Genomic DNA, 17,445 nt, shown 5'->3' on the forward strand with positions numbered 1-17,445 from the left:
CCCACTTAGGAGGCAGAAGTAGGCAGATCTCTGTGAGTTCAAAGCTAGTATGATGTACATGGAGAGCTCCAGAACAGTCAGGACCACATAGAAAAAACCCAGCCTCAGCGTGAATTACCTAATTAATTCTAGGTTTTTTTTTTTTTTTTTTTTTTTGCTTTTTTTCGAGACAGGGTTTCTCTGTGGTTTTGGAGCCTGTCCTGGAACTAGCTCTTGTAGACCAGGCTGGTCTTGAACTCACAGAGATCCGCCTGCCTCTGCCTCCCAAGTGCTGGGATTAAAGGTGTGCACCACCACTGCCCGGCATTAATTCTAGTTTTAAAATGGACGCATTTCTAGAAAAAAAAAACACACACATTATAAACAAATGAACTGCTAAATATAGAAACCCACTGATAGAAACAGACTTTAAAACCATTATTTAACTAATCGTCTCAACTTTGAATTTTTCTACACCAAAAAAGTTCAAACACTGGGAGGCAGAAGCAGGCTGATCTCTGAATTCAAGACCAGCCTGATCTACAAAGCAAGTTCCAGGACAGCCAGAACAGCTATACAGAGAAACCTTGTCTCAGAGAAAGAAGATCAAACACAATGAAGGATCAATGATAGAAGATCAGAAATTTCTTTCTTTTTTCCCAGACAAGGTTTTTCGGTGTAGCTTTGGAGCCTGTCCTGGCACTCGGTTCTGTAGACCAGGCTGGTCTCAAACTCAGAGATCCTCCTGTTTCTGCCTCCCAAGTGCTGGGATTAAAGGCGTGCACCACCACGTTGGACTAGAAAGATCAGAAACTTTTACTAAGCAGGAAGAAAGTAGAAAAATGAACAGAAATGGCCAATTCCTATGGAGAAATCCCAGAGCAATAATCTGGTAAAGATGCCCAGAGTCCTCAGAGAAGTACAAGTCACAAGACATACAGGTCACACACAGCCCTCGTGAAAAGCTGCAGGGAGAGGCCACTGCCCACATGCTATATGCTGTAAGGCACTTGATGCAGTTCTCTGCAGAGCAAGTACAAAATATCTAAGGGATAACCATATGACCCCAACTCCTGGGGCCACAGGTGACAGGCAGGCCGAGACCAGCTTAAGAATGCGGGAGAAAAAGACAAGATGTATCCTCCACCAGCAAGCCACAGGGCGGTCAGGTGAGGCCAGTTCTCTGCTATGACGCCATCCCATGCTGTTTCTGTATGCTTTAAAACCAACACACACGGTGTGGGAACTCAGAAGAGAACAGGAACAGGTCAAGAGGGCAGCGTCTCCTCAATCACAGCATGCTCACAGCTGCTGCTCTCCCCATTTCCTACTGTGGTGACCTGAAAATGAACTGAGGGAGACTGGATACCCTTCTGACTAATAAAGATGCCCAGGACCCAGACCATAGTGTCTCTACTCCAACCCAGTCCAAAGAGTGAACCAGTCCAGAACCCTGAGGAAAAAATCCTGCACATGGGCCAGACCAAAGGTCAGCCCTTCACCTCTACCCAGGCAGACCCAGGATGCAGAGATCACATGGAAACTTGGGGGCTCGAAGGGCATAAGAAGCAGAGACAGCCAATGTGGAGAGGAAAGCAGAGGCCACAGGGTCACCACTACCTGGGCTGGAGCCAGCAGGCAACCCAGAGTCAGATGAACACCACTCGTCATAGACGTTGAATAGTTTAATCACTTCTCCCCAGTACAGGCCACCTGGCAGGGCTGTGCAGCCCAGGCAGGCTCCTCTCCGGTGTGCCTACGTCTCAGAGGGCTTCTTTCCTGGGCTATGCTTTGTGGGTGGATGCCCTTCTCCTGTGCAGCCCCTACCTCCTGTCCAAGAGTGGGTAAGGTCAACTACCACTCTTGCCGCTGGTGTAGCTCTGAAGCTCTCGAGAGAGGCTCTTTCTGAGTACCCCACCCAAGGGCCTCTCCCTTCCCCAGACAGAAAAGCAAGAGCTTTTCTACTGGAAAGCCGAGAAGACCCCACCAGCTGGTCCCACAAGGACCCTGAGCTGAATGGACCGTCCACTCAGTCTACCAGTTGAGGACCAACTGGAGGCTCCTTCCTGCCTTTCCGTGTAATGGTGACTGGCTTTAGGCTGAGGCCCTTCCCAGCACTCGCACCAAGCCTGCCCACCCATGTGTGGCAGGGCCGTGGCCCAGTGTGGCAGCTCCTCACTGAGCTGCTATAGTAGGGATGGCTAGAGTCCTGTCAGGTCCACAATAGCTTTGATGAAGATAGCATCATCCCGCACATAGGAATTCTTGGCTTCCATCTTGGACACAGGACAGAAGAGGGGGCAGCCACTGGCGATATTCATGTCACTGACAGGCCTCTGGAAAGAGGATGAGGTAACATCAGGCCTGAATGCGTCGATGACATGCTCCCGGTTGTTCTGGTCCAGCAACATCAATGTTACCTGAGAGAAGTCAATCCAGAAAGGGAACAATGTGCCTGTGAGTCACCTGAAAACCCCACATTAGTCCTACCCTGCCTCAGTAGACTAGACACTGGCCACAGTGCATCCAGCTTCCCGCCTGGGAACAGCACATGCCCACGCTGGAAGCATCTGGAAACGGAGGCTAGAGCTTAGCACTACACACTGTATTCAGGGTGCTGCTCCTTTCTAGTGTTCATCTACAGACATTTTCTTGCGGAGATCCTGAAGCTTGCTGGAAGCACTTCACAACTAGAGTGGGGGCTGACTGCAGGCCACGGACTGGTCAGGCCACTGGGCCTTCTGCCTCCTCCACTGGCTTCCAGTGAGAGAGCTGGGCCCTGAATGAAGGGACCGTCCTCAGTCCAATCTGGTCTCTGCAAGTTTCAGCTCCTTAATTAAGGCAGACTCTGGTTTTAAACAGTCACACACCCTCACTCCAACAGCCACAGAGAGGGGCTCTGTGGGTGTGGCCTTCCCTTGAAGCATACTTCCCCAGGAGACTTTCACACACATCAGTCATGAAGCTGGGCGTGTGTGTCACACCACCAACAGGCCTGGGCTGGACAGACTTTGTCTTGGACTACCTGGCTATTTGGAAGCTGTGCCCAACCTCACTCACATATTCCCCCAAGGATCCTGGCTTTCATACCTTCTGGTTAAAAGGCCACCGCAGGAGGGCATCATTGGGACCTTTCATCACCACGAAGAAGAGAGACAGGTGCGTTCCCCGTCCAGTGCCATCGCCATTCAGGTAGACGCGCAGACACATCTTGTAGCCATATCTGCTTGTGTAGAAGGCTGAAGTACGGAAAGGGCCAGTGAGGACAGGGCAGGACACAGCTCATCCACTCACAGTCCACCCTCAGCGATGTGAAAACGTAATCTCCAGCTTTTGGGAATTATCAAGGGATGATCTTCCTCTCAGAAGAAACCTCCCAGCCCCCAGACAATTTTGCCATGCAGCTCAGGAAAGCCCCCAACTACAATTCCTCCTACCCTATCTTCAGAAATGTTACTAGTGTGTATGCTCACATGCAATACCACAGGAAGAAGCATGTGTGCTATGACATGTATGTAGAAGCCAAAGGACAACTGTGTAGAGGCACTTTTCTTCTTCCGGTTTTTTGAGATAAGGTCTTCCTAGGTAGTCCTGAAACTTACTAGATAGATCAGGCTAGCCTCAAACTCATCTACCTGCTTCTGCCTCCTAAGAGCTGGGATTAAAGGCCCGCGTCACCACATCTGGCTCTCTCCTACTACCTTTTTGTTTTGAACAGGGTTTGTGTCGTCCTGTGCCACCAATGCTTGACTTCTCCTACTCTTCCCCGCCCCCTTCAAGACAGGGTTTAGCTAAGTAAACCAGGCTGACCTTGAACTCACAGAGATCCACCCACCTCTGACTCCCAGTGCAGGGATAAAGGGCGCACACCACCACTACCAGGCCTCTCCTACGACTTTTACTGTGGATTCCAGAGACCAGTCTCACAAACCCAGTGAGCCTTCTTGCTGCATCCCGCCCTTAGAATTAACAATGATAAACTATGGTGGCAAAAACACAGTAGCTGAGGTCCTCAGAGAGCTATAAAGGGAGTGCAGGCCACAGGAACCCAAGCCTGCCTCAGCAGAAGCATCTGAGGAGCAGGAATACAGATCAGCAGTCAATGTCCCTCAGCCCCTACAGTAGTGGTTCTCAACCTGTGGGGCGCGACCATTTTGGGGATAGTGTATCAGATACCCTACACATCAGATATTTCCATCATGAGTCATAATAGCAAAATTACAATTATGAAGTAGTAACAAGATTAATTTTATGGTTTGGGGTCACCACTATATGAGGAACACATAAAGGGTCACAGCATTAGGAAGGTTGAGAACCACGCTCTATAGGTAATAAACAGCCAGAACACGGTTAAGGCTGTGTAAGACAAAGCCTCCCAACACGAGTTCAAGTTCAGCCAGGGTGATACATCTGAGGCCACCTTGGCTATGGGCTATAGTGTGAAACCCTGCCTCAAAAAAAAAAAAAACAAAAAAAAAACCCAGTAAAAGACAAACAACATACTGTTAAGAGCAAACAAAACATGTAAACAGCTGATGGTGAGGTGGATCCATCAACTCTGAACAAAAATAAGGAAAACCAAACTGGTGTCCCTGCCCTGGGGGTAGGACCTGCCTCTGAAGTCAGACATCAGGCTTTTCAGTTTCCACTTGACGCTGGCCTACAGTAGAACTCAGCAGCTGCACGTGCTGTAGGTGGGTCTGCAATGCCCCACCCCATGGCTATCTGTTAAGGGCGCTGCTGCCTGGAGAGGTTGTTCAGTCCCCGAGGGTGTGCCCTTGAAGGAGACAGTGGGGTCTCTGGCTGGGAAGTGAACAGCTGTAACCACAGGCTGCTGCCGCATGTCAAAGCAGAGTGGCTGATCAACGCTGGACTGGAACCTCTAGAGCTGTGAGTCAAAGTGCATCCTCTCAAGGGAGAGCTCAGCAGTACAGTATTCAGGTGGCTTTGCTCCCAAAAGGCTGCCTGCTACAGTGACCCTCACAGCAACAGGACTGTCCATGCTCCGCTGACCCACCAGAGCTAAGCCTCTGCAGCAAGGCTCCAAATGCAGTGCTAAAACTGCCTCCCTTGTTCCTTGTAGTCTTTGCCTGCTACATTGGTGACCAACCATATCCAAAGCAGACCTTTCACACAGACAGCTTTCCCTGTCTACGGCCCCAGGAAGACTGCTGCAAAGGACATGGGCTCCTCAGGCTCCCTTACCATGCTCACTACGGAACCACTATGGAACTCCTGTAACCTGAGCCTACACACTCCACCGGCTACCACCTACTAAATCACCTGCAAGCGGAGACACTGCCAACATAGACTACCCAAGTCTAGAAATAGTATCAGGCACTCCAGGCTGCCCACGTGTACCTTGAGCTCTCCCCTAAAACAGAGAGGACAGGGTCTCTAGGTTTGTTTTCTTCTAGCCCTTGCTGACACTGCTGTGAGGACATGCTGCAGAGCTGAGTGGGGTGCTCAGTCTTAAGCAGCAAGGGCAGGAACGCCCGGCGAGTGTCAAGGCCCCAGCCTTGATCCCAGAACCTCTACTACAGTAGCAGTTTTGTAAGATGAAGTATGTGCAGGCTGAGTTCCGACAGGTGACGACATTATGAAGTAAGTGGCTGAGCAAGAAGATACGAATAAGGGACAAAGACAAAGGCCTGGGCCATCACACGGTCTATGGGCACCTCTAGGGACACACAGGGGAACTGTGAAAAACAGAGCAAGGCAGGCACAGTGGCATGGTCAGAGTGCAAAGGAAGGAGCACAAGGGACGCAAACTACCCTGCAGAGACACACACCCTCCCTTCAGCTCCCAGTGGTACCCTATGGAGAAGAGCACCCTACAAAGACCCTATAGGTGGATATGAGAAAGGAGAGTGAGGAACATCCTCAAAGGCTTCCTGCTTGCAGCAAATACCAAACCTGAAACTGGGAGTCAGGCAAGTTTGGAGCCATGGCCCTGCTTGGAAAGGTCTGTCTTTCCTTATTCACCCAAAAGCCACCACACTCATCTGTAGGTGACAAGGGACATACTCTATACACATATATCCTGGCACCCAACAGCTCCTCATACCTATAGACTCCCAACTGAGTAGGGTATGTTGCCCAATTTGCTTCTCAAGAAGATGCAGACACTCCTGGTGCCAGCTGAGTATGTGCCCTGCCCCAGCCAGAGAACCATTCCATACAAGCCTCTGAAGCAGACGGGAAGACCACAAATGGCACCTGGGGAGAAGATGGCGGGTGTACGGCCAGCTACAGCTTCCTGGCGCTTTCTGGCAAAGTCTGAGATCTTCCAGATGAAGACTCCATCATAGGTGGATGCTTCCAACTCTGAGACCTTCTGCTCCAGGTCGGCCATGGCCAGGTCCTTGAGGCCAATGCTCCTCTCTAGTTGCTGCACCTGCAGAGCAGAGATCACTTAACTCTGATAAGAAGACATGGACCTAACTGCTATATTCTATGCACCCTGAGCTCCCATTTCCCACACTGCTAGCCTTTGGAAGTCTCTGGAGTCTTTTCTGTCCCCAAGAGCTACATACTAAATGTGAGGTAGAGGTACACGTTCCACTTCACTACATGTACCCAGGAGCTTCACCAACCCAGCACACTGTATCACCGATGCTGTGTCCTCCCAGGCCTTGCTAGCCCATCAAACCCTGTGGCTGAGTCTAATGTCTATGCTGTACAGGCTCCAGAGATGCAGAACTTGCTATCCCCACTAGGCACAAACCTTGTTACTCAGCGCCTCTATCTTGTCCTGGTCTAGCCGGTGCTGCCGGCTACACGCCTCTGCAGTCACTGCCACCCTCTCCACCTCCCGGTTCAGGACACAGACAATGTTCTCGAAGGTGGCTGTCTTCTGTTCTAAGGTGTGGCACCGCTGCAACAGCTCTGGCCCCACCTGGCTTTGGGTTCCCTGTGAGGCTGGGGACTCCAGGAATGAGTTCAGCAACAGGGCCAGGTGTTCCCGCAGCCTCTGCACCTCGTGATCCTGCAGCTCTTCAGTCTCCACCTGTGGGACAGGACAGTGTTTGTACAGAACCAGCCCAGGTGGTGCGGCACCATGGCCACACTGCACTGAGGGACATGTGGTTGTTATCTCGAGATAGACACTGCTCCAGCACCTGCCTGCCTGATGCCATGCTGCCCCACCATGGTAGTCATGAATTCTACCCTTCTGAACTGTTAAGTCCCAAATAAACTCTTTCTTCTAAAAGTTGCCTTGGTCATGGTGTCATTACACAATTAAAAAAAAAGTAACTAAGATACAACTAAATATTTTCAAACTTGTGCACACAATTTTTTAAAGTGATGTACTTATTTTTATTTTGTGCATATTAGTGTTTTGTCTGCATATATGTCTGTTCCCCTGCAATTGAAGCTACAATAGTTGTGAGCTGCCATGTAGGTGCCAGGAACTGAACCTAGGTCCTCTGGAAGAGCAGCTAGTGTTCTTAACCGCTGAGCCATCTCTCTAGCCCTTTGTGTAAACAATTTTGAAAAGTTAGATTTCAAAATTACAATATCATTACACTGTGTGCTAATTAAGAAAAATAAAAAGGCGCAGTGGCAAATGCTTTCAATTCCAGCATTCAAGTGGCAGAGACAGATGGATTTCTATGAGTGCAAGGCCAGCCTGGTCTACATACTAAGTTTAAGACCAGCCTGGGCAGGGCTGGAGAGATGGCTCAGTGGGTTAAGAGCATTGCATGCTCTTCCAAAGGTCTTGAGTTCAATTCCCAGCAACCACATGGTGGCTCACAACCATCTGTAATGAGGTCTGGTGCCCTCTTCTGGCCTGCAGACAGACTATTGTATACATAATAAAGAAATAAATATTTAAAAAAAAAAAAAAAAAGACCAGCCTGGGCTATATAGTAAAAATCTGTTTCAAAAACAAAAACAAAACATCAAAAATCAAAAACCAAATCCAACCTAAAACAAAACCAAGGCTGGCAAGATGGCTTAGCATGAAACTGTGCTGTCACCAAGCCTGATAACCTGAATTTAACCCCTGGGACTCATATGCTGGAAGGACAGAACCAACTCTGAAAGCTGTCCACGGTTTCACATGGATACCAGGGCTTACACACAAGCACACAAAATAAATGTAATAAAAATATTTACAAAACATAAGTAAAAAGACACCAAGACACCCGAGCCCCCAGTAACAGGAGGCCCAGCAGGAAATGTATGTGCACATCACAGGGCAGGCGGCAGCTGGAACTAAGATGAACACAAAAGGACATGCCATCTGCTCAGTAGCTTCTCCTGCAGGGGCCAGCAAGGTCACACAGAGCTAGAGCTTAACTGGAGCACCCTATGAACTGAAAAGGCCCAGGACCGAGGTGACAGCAGCTCGGTTTCTGGGTAGCTTCTAAACTACCTTCTGCAGGGAACTCAGTTGTTTTGAAATGGAGGTAGCAACTATCCCCACCTCCAACAGAAGAGGAGAGAGATGCTGTGTCACCAGACACCACATCCTCAGCTTGCCTTCTCTTACCCTTAATGTACACACCCTACAGGCCCTCTGTGGACCAGCACATGGTCATGAGTCACAATGGGAAATAATGTCCAGGGGCTCCCACTGTACAGATAAAGAGGGATAATAAATGGAGAAATAGCTTGTGCAGGATGAAAATGAAGGAGGGGGCAGGTCTACATGAACAGAGAAGGGGCACATGGGGACAGGGACCTGTGGAGACCAGAAGGAGTCACCAGAAACATAGCAAAACAAAGGGGGAATAGGGAGTGGGGAGAAGTCAGCTTCTTCAAGGACAGCGAAGTCAGTGACCAGGGCAGAGACCAGCGGTCTTGGGAGAGAGAGACGATGGTAACCGTGAATCAAATTTTGGTGAGGCCACATGAGGGTCATATCTTGCTTTTACTTTAACAGATCAGAGCAGCAGAGTGGTCAGAAGGTACCCAAGCAACATAGGAAGCCTGTCTCCAGGCAGGAGATAAAGTAACAAAACAGGACTTCAAGGGACAGGAGCCATCTGCCAACAGCCAAGGATTTATTATTATTTATGTGACTATGAGACAAGAAAAGGATCTTGCAGACCATGAGGCACTGGGGCTTTAGCTAGACAACTGAGTAATCAATGTGCTTTTTTTCCCCCTGGGAAAGATGGGAAGAGGGTGGAGAACAAGGAGCTAGAAGGTCAAGGTGTACTCTAAGGTGTCCATCAGATGTCAGAAGCATATATATTTAGGTACTCTCAGAGATAAGTAGTGATCAAAGCCACCTAGAGATTTCCATGGAGTAAGCCTGGACACCTGAGGGCAGGAAGAAGGATTACTGAGAGATGGCCAGGGGAGATACCAGAGAGGCTGAGGAACCTTGGAGGAGCCAAAGCTGGAGACAGGTTAGCATAACAGAAAGACCCAGCCAGGCCCCCAGCCCCTAACAGCAGACTCTTGGCTTACCATCTCAGGACAGCCCACGGTGTGGAATCTGCAGGGAACCCGACACTTGCTGCATGCTCTAACATGGTCCTGAAACTGAAGGATCAGGAGGATAAAGTTACCAGCGTCACTGTCATTACTAAGGGTCTTCCCTACCTCACTAGGGCCATTTGCTTAAGGTACTGATCAAGTCAGAATTAACAAAAGAAACCACTAGTTGTACCCTATGGGCCTTCTCATTGTCATGCAAGATTAAGATAAAACAAGCCACTTCCATTGTCAATCACTGGGAAGCAGACTTTTCAGGACTGCGGTGGAAAAGTCTACCTCCTGGTTTTGGGTCAGATCCATGCCACACAGAAAGCAAGCCAGCTGTTATGTCTGTCAGGTTTTTTTTTTTTTTTTTGTTCCTGGGTTTTTTTTTTTTTTTTTTTTTTTTTTTTTGAGACAGGGTTTCTCTGTGTAACAATCCTAGCTGTCTTAGAACTTGTTCTTGTAGACCTGGCTGGCCTCGAACTCACAGATATCTGCCTACCTCTGCCTCCCGAATGCTGGGATTAAAGGTGTGCGCTACCACCGCCCAGCACTTCTGTCAGTCTTGGGAGTAGACAAAATTGAATACCTGGGCTTCAGGTAGAACATTCAGATTCACAAGCATAGAGCGTAAAAACAGGCCAGTCCTTTGTGTTATGGAGGGGCACATAACATGTTGTGTTATGATGAACACATGAAACCTAAGCACACACTCCACTGAACACAAACATCTCACACGCAACCAAGGCCACGTGTCTGGCAAGGGCAGGAGAAAGACCACCTCTTTGAGATGCAGTGAGGGTAAGGAGTCATTTTTTTTTTAACCTAACATTCTAGGCAATAAGCATGGTCAGGCTTGCCCTGTGAAAAACTCAATTTAAAAAAAAAAAAGAGAGTGGAGAAGGTTGATGATGGCTCAGAGGTTGAGAGTACTGGCTGATTTTTCAGAGGACCTGAGTTCAATTCCCAGCACCCACATGGCGACTCACAACTGTCTGTAACTCCAGTTTCAGGGGATCTGAAGTCCTCAAACATATATACGTGCAGGTAAAACACCAATGCACATAAAATAAAAATAAATACATCATTTAAAAATAATAATAAGCCAGGTGTGATGGAGCACACCTTTAATCCCAACACTTGGGAGGCAGAGGCAGGTGGATCTGTGAGTTCTAGACCAGCTTGGTTACAGAATGAGTTCCAGCTAGGGCTATACACCAAAAATCTCATTATGTGGGGTTCTTGGGCCATGGTCATTTGTATTTAACTAAAAAATAAACTACTTGTTTCCTGGTGGTGAGCGGTATATTTTTTTTGTCAACAAGAAGGAAGCCCAGCTCAATGGTAGAAAGTTTGCTTGGTAAGCATGAAGCCCTGAATCCAACCCCAACACTACATGCCCCCTACTCCCAAAAAGGAACTTGCCAACCGTAACAATACAAACCACGACTGTGTGTGTATACCTACAATCCTAGCACTTAGGAGTTGAAGGCAGGAGGATCAGGAGTTCAAGGTTACCCCTGGTTACACATTAAGTTCCAGGCCAGCCAGGGCTACAAGGAACCCTGGTAGGGATGGGGGTAGGGGAATGCCAGACAGGGTGAAACGTGCCTTTAAGGCAAATCCATGACTTTAAGGCCAGCCTTGTCTACATAGCAAATTCTAGGCACCCAGGGATATATGAGACCCTGTCTCAAAATAAATGAACGACAAAAAAAATCCAAATGAACATTGAAGGACTAGTCACTATGCCCCAGAACATGCACATTCAGGTGATAGCAAGTAAGTCTCACTTTGCGGTTATTCTCCCTTTGGGCAGCAGGCCACAAACTATCCCGAATGACAGATCTTCACCACTGACCATCAGGTCTAGCATCTATGGGCTTCAGAAGATGGAAGGGGTCGCTTTACCTTCTCCCGAGAGATCTTCTTCTTGCCACAGCCATCACAGGTTAAGGGGAACTTAGGGCAGACCTCATAGTGCGCCTTAAAGAAAAACAGAAACATTAGATGGGGATGCCAACACCAGGACAGGGCAGTGAAAGAGAAGGGGACGGGGACACATGGCGTGCTCAAGACAACAGCCAGCATCTAGGAGGATACTGATGTACTCATGGCTCCTCAGATCCTCTCTGAAGCTGCATTTAACACTGAGTGAGATCCTGTAGGCACCCTTACAAATTCAGACTGCAGGACTTTCTTCTTCCTCTATAGCCTCCAGAGAACACAAGGTCTATGTAGAGACTGAAATGGCTGTGCAGGACTTTCACAGAACCAGACTATACTATCCTCACGCGGTCCCAGAGCACAGCCAGATTATCTTTTAGAGAGACCCTGATATGCTACTACAGAGTGCCCAACATCAGATGATGTCTGGCCTGACCACACAACAGAGGAACAGAGTGCCAACACCCAGGAGTGGAGAGCAGTAACAGCAGGCAGCTGAGAAAGGCCTGGAAAAAGAGATACTGATGACCCTTACTCCAACAGGAGTGAATGATCTCACAGCGGGAATGTGGACAAGCCAGAAAGTGACAGAGCAAATATTGTTAAATTACAGATATGTTCTTTCTGCCTTGGACGTGATCCCCAAAGATCTCCACACTGAAGGCTTAGTCCCTAGCATAGGTGTGCATGTGATGTAATCCAAAAGGTGTGGCCAAATGAAGATTCTAGGGCCACTGGGAACATGTCCTCAAAGGGGACACTGAGTCCCTTACTCTTTCTTTTGTTTGGTTTTTCGAGACAAGGTTTCTTTGTGTAGCTTTGATGCCTGTCCTGGAATTAGCTCTTACAGACCAAGCTGGCCTCCAACTCACAGAGATCCACCTGCCTCTGCCTTCTGAGTGCTGGGATTAAAGGTGTGCGCCACCACCACTGGCTCCTATCATGTACTCTAAAACCAAGATAAACCTTCTGTCTTTGGAAAGAGATTATCTCAGGCCCTGGTGAAAGCCATGAGAAACTGTTACTGATAATAACCCTGAACTCCGCAGACGGAATGACACAGTCCAGACTTGCTGATGGAGGAGTGCTGTTTCCTCTACCTGCTGTGCTTCAACTTTTCTCAAATGAGACATTTTTCTTGTTGTTTGGGGGAGGTGGGGTCCTGAGTACTGGGATTATAAGTTACTACACTCAATTGTAAACACTTGAAAATAGCTAGGCGGTGGTGGCTCACACCTTTAATCTCAGCAGTTGGGAGGTAGAGGCAGGCGGATCTCTGAGTTCGAGGCCAGCCTGGTCCACAGAGCAAGTGCTAGAACAGCCAGGGTTACACAGAGAAACCCTGTCTGAAAAACAAACAAGAAAAGTACTTGAAAATTTTTTCAGTCCTGTATGGTGGCACAAGCCACTAATGCCAGCACCTGAGAGAGCCAGGAGGATCTGCGAGTTTGAGCCTGGTCTACATAGCAGGTTCCAGTCCAGCCAGGGCTACAGATGAGAACCTATCTCAAAATACACATGTACATATTTCCAGATTTATTTATTTTATATGTATGAGTGTTTTGTCTGGTAAACCATAAGCTTGCCTGGTGCCCACATAAGTCAGAAAAGGGCACTGGATCCCTGGAACTGGTGTTATAGATTACTGAGTCATCATGTGGGTGCTGTGAACTGAACCCAGGTCCTTTAGAAGAGCAACAAGTACTCTTTACTGTAATTACATACCAAAGCAGGGTCCCACCAACGACTATGGCACCATGGAAACCAGTATAAAGAAGCTAAGCAAACTCCAACTATGGCAGCAAACTCTAGCTGAATGCCCATGTTATAGACACTGCCACCCAGGCTGTACTCGCCCAGCGCACCTCCAGGTCTTCACGGCTACAGGGTGCCCTGCAGTGCTGGCAGCTCAGGCTCCTTTTGGGGCATTCCTGCTCAGTATGATGCTCCTTCTCGCTGAGGCGGATCAGGCCTTTACATGCAGGACACTCGGTAAGCAGGAATGAGCACCGTCCTTCATGGCAGCTCTGGCAACAAAAGGAGGAATATGAAGATAGTATGCAGACCTTGCAGGTTGCCACTGTATGTGCAAGTTGCTTGGAGTTCCATGTTATCCTGCCCACCTTCTCAAGATCACTCACTATGCAGACGCAGGTCAGTGTACCCTCTTCCCACTTTCGGAAACCAGGGATGCTGACTCCTAGCTGTACTAGACTGAGCTGCTCCATTGCAGCTGGTCTGTGTGGGTGGTACCCTAAGGACACTTTCTTCTTCAACTATACACCCATGACACCCACCCCTCCCCGTGTCAGTTCCCAACTAAGTAAGTACATTGTTCTCCAGTTTAAAGATAAACACACAGCGCGGCCATGCTGCAGATCTTGCCAGTTCTGACCTCGTCACTCTTACAGTGGAGCTGGGAGACAAAAGATATAGAAGAAAGACAGAGAAAGTGTGAAAGTAGCTGCATGGCTCCCAATACCTGCAGCTCTGGGCATGGCTACCTAGCGAAGGCCTAACGTACCACATAAATGGCCAGGCCAAGATGTTGGAAGGCCAGCCTAGAGCCAGCTGTTATCAATATATCAATGTACAGGATGTACACCTGCGATCTATGCTGTGAGGAGCCAGACTGATCCACAGGAGATTAGCCTGGACCCCAGCCCAGCACACTGAACAGGAGCAAACCATGACATAGACGCACTGTGCCTCCCAGTCGACCCAAGAGCCGTAATACAGAGACATCCTACCTATAAACCAGGAGAGACAGGGCAATGAGCAAGTCCCCAGTTAAATGCTTTCCTTATAAGAGTTGCCTTGGTCATGCTGTCTCTTCGCAACACTAAGACACATAGTTACCAGAGAAACATAGCATTAGAGATTGTCTAAGCTATCTTTTTGTTTTCCCTTCTTGCTTTTTTTTTTTTTTTTTTTTTTTTCAGAGAGGATGCAGGTTGAGACAGGTTTTCTCTGTGTAGATTTGGCTGTCCTAGAACTGGCTCTTTAGATCAGGCTGGCCTCAAATTCAAGAGATCCGCTTGCCTCTGCCTCCCAAGTGTTGGGATTAAAGATGTGCGCCAACCACACACATCGAGACCCTATATTGAGCACGTAGGTCAGTACAGGAAGCACACTCAATACTACGCAGCCTCCACTGTTCACTCATAAAACTCTACCTTTCTAAACGCTAACTCACTCTCCATTAATAGATACCTCCGCCTCTGGAAACCTTCACCCACTGCCCCCGCTATGGACTCGCCCCCCTCCACCTCTAGAAGCCTTCACCCACTGCCCCTGCTATGGACTCGCCCCCCTGGACCTGGCTCATCTCACTGAGCTCAGAGAGGCTTTGAAGCAGAAGAAACAAGAGGAAAACTGCCAGGAGAAGGTTAACAGGCAAGAGGTTAAGTTCCTGAGGCTGAAGGCAAGTCCAGAGCAGGGCAGAAGGACCATCAGCCAGGCCATCAAGATGGAGGCTGCAGCTCAGAGTCATCAAAACAACTCTGGAGGAAGGCTCTCTGAGAGGACAGGGGTGAGGAGCCCTCATTCAAACCCCAGAAAGAGGTGGGATTCTAGACAAGGAAAAGCATACTAGGTCTGAAAGCTGGGCAACTCCCACAACAGGACACACAGGAACACAGATGTGTTGTGTGCCACACTCCCATAACTCCTGCTTATAAAAACAAGCAAAAAGTAACTCGGGAGGAGTTACTATGCTGTAACAGTTACAGAGCATAAAAACTAAAGCACAAATCACAAATAGTTACTACAATTTAGCTAAGAGGCTCTATATGACTTAGGGCTGGGGAGATTGCTCAGTTGATAAAGCACTTGTCACCCAAACACAGAAACCTGAGTTCTGACCCCAAACTCCACATAAAAAAAAAAAGGCCAAATAGAGCAGCATATTCCCGTAACCCCAATGTTGGGAAAACAAAGATAAGGGACCTGATGTAAGACGGCTAGCCGGCCTAGACTCACTGGTGAGCTCCAGGTCAGTAAGAAACCCTTTCTCAATAAAGAAGGCGGCTCCTGAGGAACAACACCCAAGGCTGACCTCTGTGCAACCACATGTACATACATACCCATTCACACAAAATACTCAAAGCTGTACACATGGGAGCAGAAAGCCTAGAATGCACACAGTCCTGGATTCAACCCTCTATATTAGAAAAGAAATTAAAAAATGACAAGGTAGCTTAGACTTGCTTTGATGTAATCCCCATGGGAACAAGGGTGACGAGACAGCTGACAGAGCCTGATGGGAACCGGGAGCCCAGCACTGACTTGCCTCTCAGCCCACTGCTCAAAGTTGCTCTATGTTTTTGAGATAGGATCTTAAGCAATTTGTTCTTGACCACAAACTTTCTATGTAGCTGAGGATGGCCTTGAACCTCTGATCCTGACAAATTTCAATAAAATTTTTCCCCTGGGCTGAGAATGTGGGAATGGTAGAGTATGTGTGTGTGTTTTTTTTTTTTTTTTTTTTTTCCTTTTTCTTTTTCAAGACAGGGTTTCTCTGTCTTAACAGCCCTGGTTGTCCTGGAACTCACTCTAAAGACTACAAAGACCCGCCTTCCTCTGCCTCTGAGTGCTGGGATGAAAGTCATGTGCCAGCACCTCCCAGCCCAGTATGTGCCTTTTATGTTCATGGCCCTGGGTTCAATGCCCTGCATGGGTGCTTCAATTCCCAGCTGAGTTCAGGTCCTGAGAATGACCTGAGTTGGAGCTCACTGATTAGTCTACGCTGGTCAGTCCCCAAACCCAGGGAGTCTACTGTCTCTGCTTCCCCAACACTGAGATTACAGGAGTATGCTGCCATCCCTGACTTTTCTAGATGCGTTCTGGAGGGGGACCAGGTGCCAAATGCTGGTCCTCAGGTCCTGAGCTCAAAGAGTCATAGGCAGAAGATACACTTGTCGCCAACATACTCAGGCAACAAGGACAAAGCTCTGTTTCCCCACCAATCCTGGCAGACACAATCCAAATACATCAGTATTTACTCAACCAGAATTCAAATTGAACATTTTAAACAGATCCAGTTGATAATACTGATTTTTTTTTCTTCAGGTTTTTGTTTTGTTTGTTTTGCTGTTTTTTCTCTGTGTAGCTCTGGCTGTCCTGGGACTTATTCTGTAGACCAGGCTGGCCTCGAACTCACAGAGACCTGCCTGCCTCTGCCTCCTGAGTGCTGGGATTAAAGGAGTGTGCCACCACCATCTGACTATAACTGAATTTCATAAGAACACATAATTGTGGGCTGGAGAGACGACTCCAGTTAGGAGCACTTGCTGCTCTTACAGAGGACTCAGGTCCAATCCCCAGAATACACACGGGGGCTCACAACCAATCTTAACTCCAGTACTAGGAGACCCAGTGCCACCTTTTGGTTCCTCTTTGGGCACGAGGCACACATGTGGTGTATATACACACATGTAGATAAAACACATTAAAAGATTAAAAAGAAAAGAAAATACAATGGCCATGGACAGTAGAGACCTGCCCCCCAGTGCCGGGTGCTCCTGAGTATTTGTAGTCCTGGTTGGTCTGGAACTTATGACGCACACACCAGGCTTGCCTTGCCTTGCCTTTGTCTTCCCTTGTGTGGGAAAACAGGTATGCAGTGCACGCCTTGCCTCTGAGATAGCATATTTTAACAGGGCTGTCGGTCTGTTTTCAGAATGACAGGCATCACCATAAAGGAAAAACAAAGCTAAGGCTAAGCAGGATTTTTCTCCAACTTTCCAGACATTTTAAATAATTCAAACCATAAGACAAATGTTGTAGTCACAACCTTAGTTTCCAGTAAGAAAATCAAGAAACAGATGTGTGACAAGCAAGAGACAGGATTATCTGCAAAGGTGGTAATGACTACACACAGTAGATAATTTCTGTCCTGGCCTGTGACATTTGCCACCAGTGAGATGCTTTTATCAATAAAATCAGCTAAGGCAGAGCTGTGCCTGCGCTCCCACGTGACCAAACCCAACTCATCTTAGGGACTTTCCAGACCTCTCGAAGGGTGCAGCCAGGGACTTTCCAGCCTGCATGCCTGCAAAGCCACATGGCACCAAGCCCATA

General features: G+C 48.1%; 1 protein-coding gene across 4 annotated transcripts in view; it reads right to left on the reverse strand.

Moving 5' to 3' along the window:
- Positions 1-253: 253 nt before the first annotated feature.
- The window catches only part of Traf2 (TNF receptor associated factor 2), a 28,539-nt gene continuing 11,347 nt past the window's right edge, over positions 254-17,445 (reverse strand). For all 4 annotated transcript variants that reach the window (XM_041675162.1, XM_041675164.1, XM_041675163.1 and 1 more), the window contains 7 exons: positions 13,230-13,391; positions 11,329-11,403; positions 9,406-9,480; positions 6,707-6,988; positions 6,199-6,376; positions 3,070-3,218; positions 254-2,399 (listed from right to left, as the gene is read on the reverse strand). In XM_041675162.1, coding sequence (XP_041531096.1) covers positions 2,181-2,399; positions 3,070-3,218; positions 6,199-6,376; positions 6,707-6,988; positions 9,406-9,480; positions 11,329-11,403; positions 13,230-13,391 — 1,140 coding nt within the window. In that variant the 3' untranslated portion in view covers positions 254-2,180. The remainder of the gene's footprint in view (positions 2,400-3,069; positions 3,219-6,198; positions 6,377-6,706; positions 6,989-9,405; positions 9,481-11,328; positions 11,404-13,229; positions 13,392-17,445) is intronic.

This window comes from Microtus oregoni, unplaced genomic scaffold (genome assembly GCF_018167655.1).
Source record: "Microtus oregoni isolate MIOR12 unplaced genomic scaffold, Mior012 000025F_ref0000491, whole genome shotgun sequence".
Lineage (NCBI taxonomy): Eukaryota > Metazoa > Chordata > Mammalia > Rodentia > Cricetidae > Microtus > Microtus oregoni.